The sequence below is a fragment of the Coturnix japonica genome, chromosome 11 (genome assembly GCF_001577835.2).
Source record: "Coturnix japonica isolate 7356 chromosome 11, Coturnix japonica 2.1, whole genome shotgun sequence".
NCBI lineage: Eukaryota > Metazoa > Chordata > Aves > Galliformes > Phasianidae > Coturnix > Coturnix japonica.
This window is the reverse complement of record NC_029526.1, coordinates 14,944,982-14,959,478: the sequence shown is the minus strand read 5'-3', so window position 1 is coordinate 14,959,478 and position 14,497 is coordinate 14,944,982. Positions and strand designations below refer to the sequence as shown.

Below are 14,497 nucleotides of genomic sequence, written 5' to 3'. Positions count from 1 at the left end.
AATCCACGAGCCAGACAGTTATGAATACAATATTCTAAGCTGGATTTATTTTTTTCCAGGCGTTAATGTATTACACAAACACAATTAAATGGGAAGGAGGGCAGAGGAAATATAGGAACAAGCAAAACCCATTAACAAAAAACAAAGCAACTCCTTGACATTTCTTCTGTACTTACACATGAAAATGCCCCATAAAGTTAAACAGCTCTCAGTCAACACAGCTGGGATTTTAGATAGATGTAAAAAAAAATCCTCGCAACTCATTAATGTTTGTCATAACCAAATTTTAATTAGTTTTAGAATTAAAAAAAAAGATGATTACCTCATGCAGTGTACAAAGGCTTTAGAACAAATTCATTAATGCAAATGAGATTAACTACTTCAGCTTTTTTTTTTCCCCTTAAACAAATAAATGCAAAACCACAAGGAGTTTCCAAAAAGTCATTTAAGCTCATTTTCCTCCATCATTTTTGAGCACCTAAGAAGACTCCGGTCACTTCCTTGCACTCCAGAAGTGCATTCAGAAGTACGTCTTTCAATACAAAGAAGTCCTAAGAGCTCTCTAAATTACAAGAGCTTCAAATGGCATTAAGTGCAAAAATGTTTTCTTAGTGTTTTCCAATTAATGAGGTAAATAGTTGCTAAAAAAAAAAACAAACCCGAAGCCCAACCAAGCAAAAACAACCAACAAAAATCCCATGAGCAGAAACCAGAGTGTAGCAGGAAATGAGCAGGATATCAACTCTGTGCACAACGCATGGAAAGAAAAAGGCAAATCTGAAATACATGGTTATGGTGCACAGGAATGATGTGAAAGGAAGCACTGAAAAACAAGAACAAAACTAGAATCAATACTTCTCCAGCAGAATTTTAAACCGAACCACTCAGCAGATCCCCAATGGCTGAAAATAAAGTGTGTTTATTCGCATGTCTGGTGAGCTGGACTATCAGTGAAGAGGCCGTACAATGGTTACAGTTATAGCTGACTGCCTGACTATGCTGAGAATGTAAATGCTGCTCTGACAGCTGCATCACATCCCAACCAACTACACAAAGACTAAAAGATCCATCCAATTATGAGTTCTCAATGGCAGCTATGGGGCCACAATTACAGAGCAGTAGCTCCTGTACTAATATATTACACGGCAAACAAGACTGAGTTAGCAAAATGCGTTATAAAAAGTACAAAAGTTTTTAAAAAGTCTCTAAAAACTTACTCTTTTTGGGAAGAAGAAATATTAATCTGTGGCCCGGCATTATAAGAATAACTAAAGTGGTTGTATCAGATTGCTGGTGATCAACTCCTTGCAAATCAGAGTGTAAAATGCCCCAGGGTGAATGCCTGACAGCCAGCCAGCCAGTCGGGGAATTTTATTATCTACAGCACAATCAGCTGTGTTTGTAGAGGGTGAACTAACACTTGGGTCAGAAATCTCTTTACTTGGTGTGCAGAGAACAGCGTGAGACAGAGGATCTAACAATGTTCAGTTCAGTCCCACTGTCTGGATCCTATATGCAGTCCTGAGCATGTTTTAGGTTTCTTCCTATGGGACCTGCCTCGCTGGGGAAGGTGTTCTGCTGCAAGCTTGGTGAAACGTGGCTTGGAATCCTGGCAAAACCTATCAGAAAAGGCAATTCTCAGGAAAAGCCAGTTTGAATTTGCAAGACAAGGAAAGCATGAGCTGTTCGCTAAGGTAAAAACATCAAGTTTCTCTTCCTCAGGATTACAAACCCCAGTTTATCACCCTGATCACTCTGCTGTTTGACAGAAGGCAAATCTGGCCCCTGCTCAACACCAGCTATTGGCTGTGACTGCTGTGAGCTCCAAGTCAAATGAAGCAAATCCCAGCTCATACAGCCTGGCAGGGCTGGGGAAGGACTCGTGCTCACCTACAGGATCCTATCATTTCCTCACTCCTTGGAACCCTATTGGAGAGTCCCCAAATTCATGGTGAACTCTTTTAGTTCCAACTGCTTTAAAGCTCAGTGAAAACTCTACAGTTTCCATCCAAATCCTCAACTGTTTTTTCCGCTGCTCTAATAGTTCCTTTTCCTCATTGCAGGGCATGTTTTAAAGCCTAAGAAAAACTCGCTCTCCTATCTAGATAGGGAAAGTGTTGCAACAACGGATGCAAAATTCATATCACCTCCCCCAGATTTCAAAGTCCACAACGCTATCAATCCAAGCCCAGGTCAGCCCTCATCTATTCTCTGGCCACACAACAAGGCCTTCTTAATCTAAAGAGTACAGTGGAGCTACTCGCTCTTCAAGCTGATCTGACCTGCATTCATCTAAGGAAATACTTTCTCTGAATGCCGAAATGTTCCAGAAATCTGATACTTACAACTCAAAAATGTAATGTAAATGGAATCTAATGTTACAAAAAAACAAACCAAACCAAAAAAACCCACTCAAGATTTACAACATTGAAGACCCATTTCATCTTTTTCTTAGCAGTGGCTTCTGAGCTCCTTTAAATTGCTCCTTAGCGTAAAACTCATCACTTTCTACTCTGCCTCTCACCTTTGTCATTATAATCCCAGCCACAGATTCAACCTCATTATACAAATGTCAGCATAATAGGACGTGTGTGAAAATGCCAAGAACCACAGGTGACAAAAGATTAATCCTCAGCTTTCAGGAGATCAGCACAACCTCTCACCACATCACCCCTTATAGGTGAGGAGAGATTTGGGGGATTTTTATTCTTGTTTTTTTACCTTCAAAGTGAGCTTAATCCAAAAATCCACATTCAACTGTATGTCTGTGAGGCTTCAGAAGATACCTTTTTCCCCCCCCATTTAAAAAGAAAAATAGAGAATCGGGGTTAGAAAGAAATGATAAATACAAGGGTCTTTGGGAGTCCACCATTAAAGGGGGCTTATCCAGGAGCAGTCATCTTCCTCGATCTTGGTGCTTTTTTGTTTTTGTCTTTTTCTTTTTGTCCTCTGTTTTGGGTTTCAATGCACAGACGCATGCAGACACGCCAGCAATTGCTTTGGGTAGATCAGTTCCTTTGTACCACTTATTTTTCTCCTTATCATAAACTTGGACTGTTTTGGAGAAGACTGTTTCTTCCCAGCTGTAGCCTCCAAGTATATAAATTTTGCCTTCCCAGACAGCCACCCCTGACTCACTGTTAGCTTGCAGCAGAGGAGCAACTCTGGTCCACTGGTTACATTGAGGGCTGTACGACTCCACGCTCAGAATATCAAAACGAGCCATGGTTTCTATGTTGTCATCACTGCCACCGATAGAATAGATATTGTCCTGTAAGGTACACATGCTGTGCCACCCCCGGGCAGTGATCATCGGTCTCTTCTCCTCCCAGACATCAGTGCGGTAATCGTAACACAGCAGGTTTTTTCTGTACGGGCCAATTTGGTAATCATGGCCACCTGAAATGTACACAAATTCCTTGTAGACCGTTCCAGCATGGCCATAAGTAAACCTAGGACAGGCAAACAGAAACAATCCAACTTCATACTTGCATGCATTACACAAGCATTCAACAAGAACCAGTACTGAAGAGAATAAACAGTAACTAAAGACAGAATTCCTTTTTCCATGAGCACCTGCTGCTCTATCACTTCTGCTAAACAGGTGACAACTTCTTTGGTTGCCCCAAGACAAAGCAACAAGCTTTGATCAATCACAGACCGCCTTTCAAGTAAGACAAAACAAGATGATAGAAACCAACTTCATACACACTGTTTCCTCAGGGCACAGAGAAACCCCCCCTAATCAGCTGTAATAAAGCTGCCTCAAAATCAATTCTTGAGGCTTTTCTTAAGTTCACACTCAGCTATTTCTAACCAAACCCTTTGGAGCTCTTAGAAGAGGAATGCTAAGGTGAGGGACAGCCTTCAACTCCTTGAACATAACCTTCCTTCACATGCTTTTTCCCCCTCTTTTCTTTCCAATAGAATTAGCTGCAGTACCAGCCATGGCAAACTGGAAGATGCATTGATAAAAAGAGCCCAAATAAATTAATACTCACAAGGCTGCAGAACAGCATAAACTTCACGCTGCACTCATGAGCCTCTACTACCATCCTTTGTAGTCATGGTCTCAACAACTCAACCTCTATGGCAGACAAACCTACCTTAGCATTATTTTAGCCTGGAATGCTTTTGAACTGTGCCTCGACACGCTTAAAATTCAATGTGGATAGAACCTGAAGGTGTTTGTATTTTGTAATGTAAGAGTTTGTCTCAGTTGCACAAACTTCTTCCACATGCAAGTGCCAAGTGCTGTTATGCCAGGAGAATAGGTGGAATAGAAAGAAAACCCACATTTACCCTGAAAGCACGATACTCTGGAGAAAAGCTCCAAGACGCTTATTATTCTGTATGCCTACCAAAGCTTCTGATCCCTGACCACTGTCTGAATCAGATATATTAGCAAGCTCCTACTTCAAGAAACAGAACAATCATCGACATACTTGGCCTAAGAATGCTGAGTGGCCAGGACAGATGCTGCAGTTAACAAGGACTGATCACCTTCAGAATGATACCACCCAGGAGAAAAAGGACAGGACTAAGGTGTTATGCAAAAAGACAACTCAGAAACACCACAGCTCACAAGCTGTCTAACTGTGGAAGAATAGCACTCATGCTTGGGATGTCTATTTGACAACTGATTCCCTGAGCACACACATTCCTGCTTTCACACCTGCCAGAAATGCTGTGGCAGGTGTAATGCAGATAGATGCATCTCCACCTTATGTGTGGTCTCTCAGGGACAAAAACTGGGAGCATAAGTCTCCAGTGGCATAGAATCAGGTTGCTGTAGATGCTTCTCTATGTACACAGGGATGGGTCTCCTCAAGCACATGCAGGCAGTCTAGCATAGACAGCTACAAAAAGCACCTCTGCTTTCCTTTTTGCCTCCATCAATGGGCACGTCCAGTGAACTACAATAGCTACAGCAGTCAATTGAAAAAAGCAGTCCTATCTGAAGCATAAAATTGGCCATCAATTTGTTGGTTTCCACTATAGGGAAATGACCTGTTGCAATAGCTTAGAGGTATTTCTTTTAGCCTGACATATGAGAAGACTGTTCAAGGTTGTACATACACAGCTTTGCATTAATAGAAACTGCATGAAACCTAATGCACAAATTGAAAGCAATCGATAAGAATTCTTTCTAAAAGCCATGTGGTTTCAATAGCAGTATTTTTAAGTGTGCAGCACAACAATACCACGAGTCCAGACATTCCCTAACAGAAAGCAGTGAGTATTTTGGCAGCACCATCTATAAGAGTGGCCAGAAAAAGATAAAGGAGGAGAAAGAAGTTGCAATTCAGAACATCTATTAGAGCCAAGTGCCAATTTTGAATCTTTCCCAGATACAATGCTGCAAAAATTACAGCTTCTGTCACAGTAACACCATTTGGTGAGCAATATCTACAATTTATGTTCTTAAGCAAAAGAAACCCCACGCACTTGGCCTAAATTGATACAGCTTTGGGAATCCCCTACTCCAAGCAAAGTCCTGGCCAGCTGTGGTTGCTCAGAATCTCTATGTCCACCTGTTGCAACCATGCAGGATTACTCAGGACACAACCAGTAGAACAGACGCCATCGTTTATTAACCTGTTCCAACACACCTCCTCACACAACTGCTTTCAGTTGTTCTGCCAAACTTTAACCTAGAGCCACTCAATTAATTTCACCCATGTCTACAGCAGATTTTTTCAAAGTCTACTATAACGAGAACACGTTACACAAACCTCTGCTCTGCCAAACTCGTCAGTCACTGCTGATCCCTCATGGGCTAGAAACTATGTCAGCAACTGCTTCCAAAGAGCTTGGGAAAGTGGATAAAAGATAGAGGACCTCTCCTAAGAATGGGAAGGATATCCCACAGCCCAGGACCTTAATGAGATTCAGGCAACATTCACTTGAAACAGACGTAGGTCTCACTTGCAGCAGATTTGGACAAGGTCCATCATTTAGGTAGTGTGGTTAATGCTTTCCAAGTTAAGCATCTGCCCCAAGATGCTGCGCTTCCTGCTCCATAAGACAGCATTACTTCAGTCAAAACAGCTTCACTCCTTCCAAGGACACAGACAGGGAAAACAACATGTTGTTTTGACCATGTCGGCATGGGAAAGGGCTGGGGGGGGAATATGAAGAATAAAAGAGCCTGAAAAGGTCTTCCTTAGAGAAGCACTGCTGTTCCTGCACACAGTAACGTGGACGAAGCATTTGGCAGTGGAGGCCTGTGTACCAAGGATGCAACCTCTGCTGTGGCAAGCAATAACCCTTCCAAGAAGAATAAAAGGAAATAATAATCACAAGAACAAACAAAAAACCTACATTTTATGTATGTTCAAAGTAGAATCTTTGACAAGTATAACTTCTGAGAGTCCAACATCACACAGCTCAAAGCAAGCTACATAAGCCAATACCCTGGAATGATTTAACACGAGCCCTTCACTCCAGCAACTGCCTGGAAGATGATTCCTCTTCTGAGAGCAGACAGAGACAGCACCAGAGCCATGGGCAGGGCGCCTGCTTCTGCTGGCCATGTGCCTAAGAGGACAAAAACCTGCACATGTTCTCTTCAGAGAGAAGATGATGGAAGAACAGAGGAAACAAAAAGGCAGAGACAAGTCTCTCATCCCACCCAATGCTGTCTGCAAACATATCTGAAGCACGTCAGCAAAGGACTGCCCAGAACCCTTCCAGCAGCCCTCCATTACTGCCAGGCACAGCTCTCCTCAAGCTCTGATTTTGCCTTCTGCAACCTGCATGAAGGAACCGGACAGAGCAGGCAGGAGAAAACACAGAACTTCTTTGAGATGCAGCAATAACTTAAAATATTTGCAGTACCGCAGCCTAACTCTGCAGTTTATCAACCAGCAAAGTCAACATAAGCGGGTTCTCTCCCATGAGGGGAACTTTTGCTTAGGCAACCTAATAAAAAAAACAAAACAAAACAAAACAAAACAACCTCCCCAAAGCAAAGTTCACTTTTAAATGCTGCAGCTGCAAAATCCTCAAAGCCAACACAGAGGTACTGGTGGGATCACATAGACAAGACTGCCTCTTTTCAGACAGCTTAAAGCCTACTCGCCTTAAACTAACCATGCAGGCTTCCATGAGACCATCTAAATGCTGGGAAAAAAAACAATGGCTCTGCAACAAGGGGAATATGAGGAGAAAAAATGAACTCGTGTTTGCTCAAATATCACATGCTCATAGGGTTTGCTTCTTATGATAACATGCTGGTCATACTGCCCCTTGCTTCCCTTCTAAGAATAGCCATTCATCATGTAAAGTCATGTAAGCTCCCTCTATTCTTCAAACACAGGACAGCTTTGCAAATATCTCTATTACCTTGGCAAACCTGCAATATAGGACCACGAATCCTTCTGAGGACTATAAGTCTCCACTGAAGAAAGAGCCCCATTTTCATTCCTGCCACCAACAGCTACCAGCATGTCGGTTATAGCTCCCAGGTAGAAATCCACACGACGTTGTCTCATGGAGGCAACCTGCCAAGAAATAACACGTTGACATCTTCAAACACCTAGTAAACAAGCTGACAATGCATATCCCTACCTGAGGCTTCTTCCTTTTTATTTGAGAAGCTACTACTTCTTATCCATTCTATTCATAAAACACTTGTAGTTCTTCCTGCAGGAGCATGTTACATTGCACGTCTTTACGGAGACAACAGGAGGCACCTGAGCTCACTCTGTAGATGTTTCAGTTTTACATGGATGACCTTCCCATACTCTGAGTAATGGTACATTGGAAGCACTCAAAAAAACCCAATTGAACCTCACAGGATGATGGCTTCAAAAAGTAGGAACAATATATTTTACAGATCCTGCAGGGTTTTATGGCAGGACTGTAAGTGAATAAGTCATTCTAAAGCAGCACAGAAACACCTGGCAAATATCAGAGATGTTTTCCTTTTGCATCAGGCCCATCTCTAGTTATAAGATGAACGATGCAATCACCTCTAAGTCTAATTTATCATTGTTCCCAAAGGTTCCCTAAAGATACTGACCAGGAATTGTACTGCTTAGATGCCCAGATCCCAAGTGAAGTTGAAAACATGCATGAAGCTGAAGAGTTCAGGGCAGAATTTAAACCAATTCCCACCAAAGATTCCAGTAGCTGCTTTTCCACTAAAACAACTCATTTTTCTATTTCCAAGCGTTGGTACATTTGCTATTTTAACAGGCCCTTTCCTTCTACCAAAAAGATGAAAACACTCTGAACATTAAGAACTTCATACAGAGAAATAATGCAGCTTAAGCCTCACCTTTATCCACTGGTTACAGCGGGGATCATACCTATAAAGGAGATTTGAAGCTGCATCCCCTCCGTTGTCTCTTGAAAAGCTGCCTCCTGCTATGAAGATGAAGCCTCCCAAGACTGCAACACAGTGGTGACTTCGTCTGGCCGGGAGAGGGGTCTCTGCAACCCACTGCCCCTTTCTGACATCCAAGAAACAAGTATCATCACTCAGTTCTAGGCACCGTTCAGAAACCTCCCCCCCAACAAAGAGGAGCCTTTCCTCACAGGTCCGCAGAGCTGTCCGCTTGTTTTGCAGCACTGGCTGAGCAGTGACGTTGTTATGGTAGTTCACTGCTTCTTCTATGAAGCCCTCACAGTTTGCTTCTTTGGGAAGAAGAGAACACACAGCAGGCTTGACTCGATGGAGGAGATCGCTTTTAGGTATCAAGGGAAAGTGAATGTTATCCAGAACCTGGTAAGCCTCGTTCTCCCTTTCTGGGTACTGGGTAAGCCACTGCAAGGCAGCCTGCAGCAGATCATGCTCACACTCCTGCTGCACGTTGCTGCTGTCCAGGTACTGGCACAACTTCTGCAAGGAAATGTTCTGCAGGAAGTCTGGAGTGAAAGACAGCGTGCCAAAGTTCTGCAGGATGAAAGAGTCAATGTAGGAGTCAAGGCGCTTCAGGTTGTAGATAGAGGCCAGCTCTTGTAAGTACAAATAGTTCTCCTCGCTGACTTCATTCTCAAGATACTCACAACAGAAGTCCACAACCTTCCAGATCTGCAGCAGATGAGCAGTTTCGAGCACGTAATCAATATTGCCTCCGTCCAAGGACAGCTCACTTCCATAAAGGAAGTCCACCACAGCCTTGAGACCAATGTAAGAGGCTCCAAAAAGTTCAACTTCTTTTTGATGAGCTTCTCGCATACCAATGGTGAACATAGAGTTGAAGTAGTCGCTGCAAACAGCCAGGAGGTTGCGATGGGCAGGGACTCTCTGCTCATCCACGACAAGGACAATATCACAGAAGAGGCCTCGGTGCCTCTGTTCATTCAGACTCTGAAGAACCAGACTGGAGTGGTCATCCCATCTGTACACCTGGAATAGAAAACAAGCGTGTAGGATCAGGTGTGTTATCCTCATCACGATAAATTTCAGCATTCACAAAGCATTTTCCCATTTCGCACGCAGGCTCTTACTGCTTCCTACTATCCATTTGAGTTACAATCCACTCCTACTTCCTCCATCCACAGTGCTGCATCCAAACACCCTCCCTGATGATTTACACAGGCGTAATTTTCTGAAGCTCTTCCATTCATTGTATTCAAGATATGCTGCTGACACTTCCTTTCTTTCCTGTCCCCCAGATGACTTCTCACACAGCTCTTCACAACTGAGCTGCTCGCTAAGGAAGACACACATACAGCAGTATGCCATGTTTTCATTCAGCCCATGTATAGTCCTGCCTAACACTTAAAGAAAGAGCTACTCCATTTAATCAAGGGATACCACTTTGGGCTTCCTCCTTCTGAAGGAGTGGAATGCCTTATGGTACAGTCAGTTACCTTGTGATCCCTCTTAATAAAAGCCAGATTACGTTAAAAGCAAATTCACAACTCTAATTACCAAATCCAGAACAGACAGCTGTAGAGCCTGTAAGAACATGTAAAATAAATGAGAGGAGGTAGAAAGGAAGCACGTCTTTCTATTGTACCTACATGAGTTCTGAACAGCACCAGCTGTAAGAATGGATCTTGCCCAGTTCTTCAGCCTGCATTCCTAGAAGGGACACCTTGAAAAGGTGCCTCAGCCTTTATCTACATTGGGAATGGTCAGACATGGCCAGAGGTCTCTTCAAGCCACCCAGGCATTCAGCCTTTCCTTTCTTAGGCTACAGATTCTCACTTTCTGCTCTGGAAATCCTAAATATCCTTGGCATTCCCTGGTTCCTAAGCAGAAATCACATGATTATTTCCATCAGGCTGAGCCATTAACGGGTTGGTTAAATCACAATGGAACAACTTCTTTATCCACCTGAATGAGGAAAGTTCAAGTCCTAAGGCCAAGTTCTTTCCCCTGTACTCAAACCTTACTCCAGATACTCAGTCTGTGTGTGTCATTTGGTAATCATACTTTTATACAAGATAACCACGATTAACATGCACAGCTCACCACTGTCCAGACATGATGGCAGCCAATAGTCCAGAGCTAATGGCAGTTTTGGGAGCCTGACCTCCCACATCTGCCTTTTAGCAGCTGTGGTACAGCAGCAGGCAGGCTGCCATAGATTAAACCCAAACTAATAACCAGATGTGTTGCAATAGAGAAGGTTTAGCCATGCAGCAGCATTTCCAAGCTACACAGCCAGCTTGCTTCCCTGCATCTGTAGCAAAACTGAGCCTGGTCATTTACTTTCCAGTTCAGGTCCTGAATGCCATAGAAGAACAGCCCTCCACATACACAGAGCAGCCTCACCAAGAACCTGCAAGGGACATGGCTGATCCCTGAGAGCTTCAACTTTCTCACCTTGAAGCTGATCCAAACAAACAAACACAGAATTAAACCAACCCAAGTGACGAGGCTTCAATACTTCTAAGTGAGGCCCCAAATCTTCACTTTCCTCATCCTCTTTGCCTCATCGTATTCACTGAACTTAAGACAGTAACTATGGCAGAGACAACAGAGTAACTTCCAGAGAACAGTAACACTGCTACAGAGCTGCACTAGAAAAAAACACACAGGTTTTAGGCTCTAGAAGGTTTTATCTTCATCTTTCTGAAGAATCATGAAGATGCTCAAGCAGAGGTCAGGGAGGAGAGGAGAAGAATAAAGGTAGTAAAGGACAAACGCTTGCAGCAGCTATGGTGAAGGACAGAGGACAAGACAATAAACATCACCCTGTTCTGAGTCTGACTCACAGGATAAAGTTATCGGATTAAACCCAGAACATATTCCCCCCGCTTTGTATGCGACTGATCATTCCTCTAATATTCTCTAACAGCACCACTGTGCACATAACGAGATTACAGCAGGCTGCACGAGTCGCCAGAGATTCCTATTTACTTAACAGACAGCAGCACAGTCCTGAGGACGAACACACATAACAACCCGCACAGATTCAAAGATCTCATTGGTTTCAGAGTCAAAGATCTAATTAACTTCTTGTACCAGGACTCCTCCGGGATGCGGGAGGACATGAGATCTGATTCATTCCAATTTGATCACACAGATCCGGCCAATGGAAGTTGTAGCAGCTGCTGGCAGTGAAAGGTGCAGACAAAGTGAACGCAGTGATCACTGCTGGTGTCAGCATCTTACAAAGCCGAGGTCATCGTTCAGCTCACCTGGAAGGGCCTTCAGCAGATCCCAACCACGGCCAATGGGTTATTCCACACAGGGATCTCGTACACAGAAAATGAGCTTTGCAAACCTAAGGGAACGTCCCAGAGTTCAGCAGAATTTGCTGCTCGTGGGATCAAAGCCCTCATCTCCTACACAACAAAGGTGACACCTGAAAACGGATCCCAGCTTGGTGAGATGGAGCAATACACACACACACACACAGATAAATCTATCTTAATGAGTGAAGCTTTGGTGCAGAGCAAGCACTGCTGTGACGATGTGGGTTTCTTTTTTAGGTTATGAGTCACGATGAGCAGATCCCCATTTGCTGCTGCTGCTTTTTTTAATTCTTTAAACAAAAAAAACCATTAGGGAGCAACTGGTTTCTGAAACCAAAGGTGCGTGCAGGTACAGCTCTGTACAGCTCTGTACTGTAGCTCTGCTATTGAATGTCTTTCTAATGGCTCAGAACATTCACTCTCCATCCAAGCAGTGCATGGGAAGGAGATGCCTTCGCTTATTGGCAAAGGAAACGCAAACCAACCTTGGAGGATTCGCTGATCTTGTGCGGGCGGCAGATCCTGCTCTGCCTGGTGCCCTCCATGGCCGGCCGAGCCGCGGAGCTTCTGGAACAAAGGCAGAAAGAAGCTGTCAGCAGAGCGCACCTCCACGTGCTGCAACAACCCCATACCCCATATCATCCATTCTTCGGCGGATGTTCCCACCTCTCTCTGTCACCACTCGCTGTGCCAACAAGTTGGCTGCGTGCTGTAGGGCATTACCGAAGAGCGGTGCACGAAATACAGATGCCACAGCGCTCACCCGCACCGCCGGTCCCCGGCACAGCTGCTCGGGGTGAGGACGGCTCAGACCGCCCGGCTCCGCACCCCGACGCCCTCAGGGTGGGGGAACAGCCCCAGGCAGACAGGCCGGGGCCGGGGCCGGGCGTGGGGCGGGCAGGAGGCAGAACCTCGGCTGCTCCAGCCCCGGAGCGGGCGGGGAGAACCGAGCTATGAGCAAATGGCGGCGGGATGCTGCAGGGGAGGGATCGGTCCAACCCCGGAGCTCCGGATCGCAACGTCAGCCCCGCTCCGGTACCGGCACAACCGGCGTTACGGGATGCCGGCACGTGTCGGTGTTACGGAGCAGCGAGGAGCCGCTGTGTGCCCAAATCATTAGGGCTGGAAATGACCGCTGGGATATCCAGCCCAACCAACGGCTTCCTTGCCAAGCAGGAAAAGACCCACAGAAGACTCCAAAGTGCTGTATCAGCCAGAAATGAGGGTATTTCCCCCTCCGCGTGGTGAAACTGAACACGGTGTTTATTCCTCCGTGCGTTAAAGGGAAGGAAAATAATCCATGACAATGTGTTGAAGGCAAAGAGTTAAAGGGAAGAGGTTGGTCCTACGAGGAAGCATTGAATACGAGGGGTTGAATAAAACCCGATGGATGCGATTGGAACATTCCAGCTCCTGGGTCAGAGCAGAGCTGACAGAAATGGAGCTTTTCTCCTTCTATGGGAAATGCCATAGAAACACCAGGAAACACGGGGAGCTGAGGAACGGGCATGGAGAGACAAGGACAGCCAATGGAATGTGTATAAACAGCAGTAAGGTGCAGCCAAGGGGTGATGGATGCAGACTAAGAAGAAACACTATTTGTTATGAGCAGCTCATGGCCAGCATGAAGGCCTTGTAAAGAGAGAAAATGTGTTCTGAAAGGAAAGGGAGTGAAATTCAGACCTACTAATGTGTGGTTATGATGTCAGTGCTGCGCAACCAGGTGCCACATCCTGCATCTATGCTGCCTTCCTAAAGGTTCCTCTGTTCCCAATGACATCACCTCCATCACAGCCATGCACTGCAGCAAGGAGCTCGTGTTTGGGGTTACAACAAAGCTCACATCGTTCCGGATCATGGAAGAAACTGCTGTCAGGATTGGGGTTTCCCACTGCACAGCATTCAGTGATATATTCCACACTAAACACGGGTGATCTACCCTGAGGTCTCTAGAATTTAGAGTTATGAGGTTTCTTAACTGTCCAGGCTTTCCATTTACGCTCTATACAGACGATACGTCAGTAAGCAAAATAATCGACATCTCCCCAAACTACAGCTCTGTAGGCATTTGGAAAGAGATGGGATGCTTTTTATCATGGAATGGTTTCTTTTATTATTAATATTGCAAAATCCAGCGACCCGGCGTTGGTGGATTCGCACTGAGATGTGCAGGGAGTTGGGTTTTAAGACTCTGCTCCACAACATCTGGTGAGATCAATTCCAAGCTGGGGAGCGCACAGAGCAGCCGGTCCTCCCCGCTGTGCCTGCAAACCGCGTACTGCTGTCCGGGTGTATTTCCAGCACTGGAAGCGGAGCCCGGCAGGGGGAGATCGCCGCATCCGAATGTGGCTCAGCCTCGCACAGCCGCCCCGCCGCCCGCACCTGGAGCGCTGCGGCCCCGTCCCCCCGCACGGACGGCAGCGTGCACAGCCCGGCTCCCATTGACCGCGGTGCCGAGAGGCTCCGCAGCGCTTTGCCCGGCTCCTGCGGGATCCCGCACATTGCGGCGGTACAGCCGGCATCCCACGGCCCCTGTCCTACCTGCGCACCGCGCTGCTCCGTGCCTCCCGCTGGGCTACCTGCCGTGCGCCCGGCCCGGCTCGGGGCCCCGCCGCTGCTCCATCTTCCTCCTCCTCCTCTTCCTCCTCCCTCCCGCAGGAGCTACACAGACACCGCTGGCCGCCAACACACCATCGGCCGCTCCGCGCATCACCGCTCCGGGCCCGAGCCCCCCTGCCCTCCGCCCGCCCAGCCCCGCATCACCCCCCCCCGGCTCTTGCATCACCCCTGGGCCCCAGGAGGGGCGGGCGAGGGCCGGCTCAACGCAGCCCATTGG

At 45.9% G+C, this 14,497-nt stretch overlaps 1 protein-coding gene across 5 annotated transcripts in view; it reads right to left on the bottom strand.

The window, feature by feature from the left end:
• Nucleotides 1–21: 21 nt before the first annotated feature.
• Nucleotides 22–14,497, bottom strand: part of KLHL36 (kelch like family member 36) — a 35,525-nt gene continuing 21,049 nt past the window's right edge. The window contains exons 1-6 of one of the 5 annotated variants that reach the window (XM_032447036.1): nt 14,203–14,432; nt 12,328–13,964; nt 12,147–12,228; nt 8,285–9,358; nt 7,348–7,505; nt 22–3,452 (exon numbers count right to left, since the gene is read on the bottom strand). In XM_032447036.1, coding sequence (XP_032302927.1) covers nt 2,897–3,452; nt 7,348–7,505; nt 8,285–9,358; nt 12,147–12,206 — 1,848 coding nt within the window. In that variant the 5' untranslated portion in view covers nt 12,207–12,228; nt 12,328–13,964; nt 14,203–14,432 and the 3' untranslated portion in view covers nt 22–2,896. Of the gene's footprint in view, nt 3,453–7,347; nt 7,506–8,284; nt 9,359–12,146; nt 12,229–12,327; nt 13,965–14,202; nt 14,433–14,497 lie in introns of those variants that run through there. The other 4 variants (XM_032447038.1, XM_032447039.1, XM_015874103.2 and 1 more) reach the window with 4 other exon arrangements.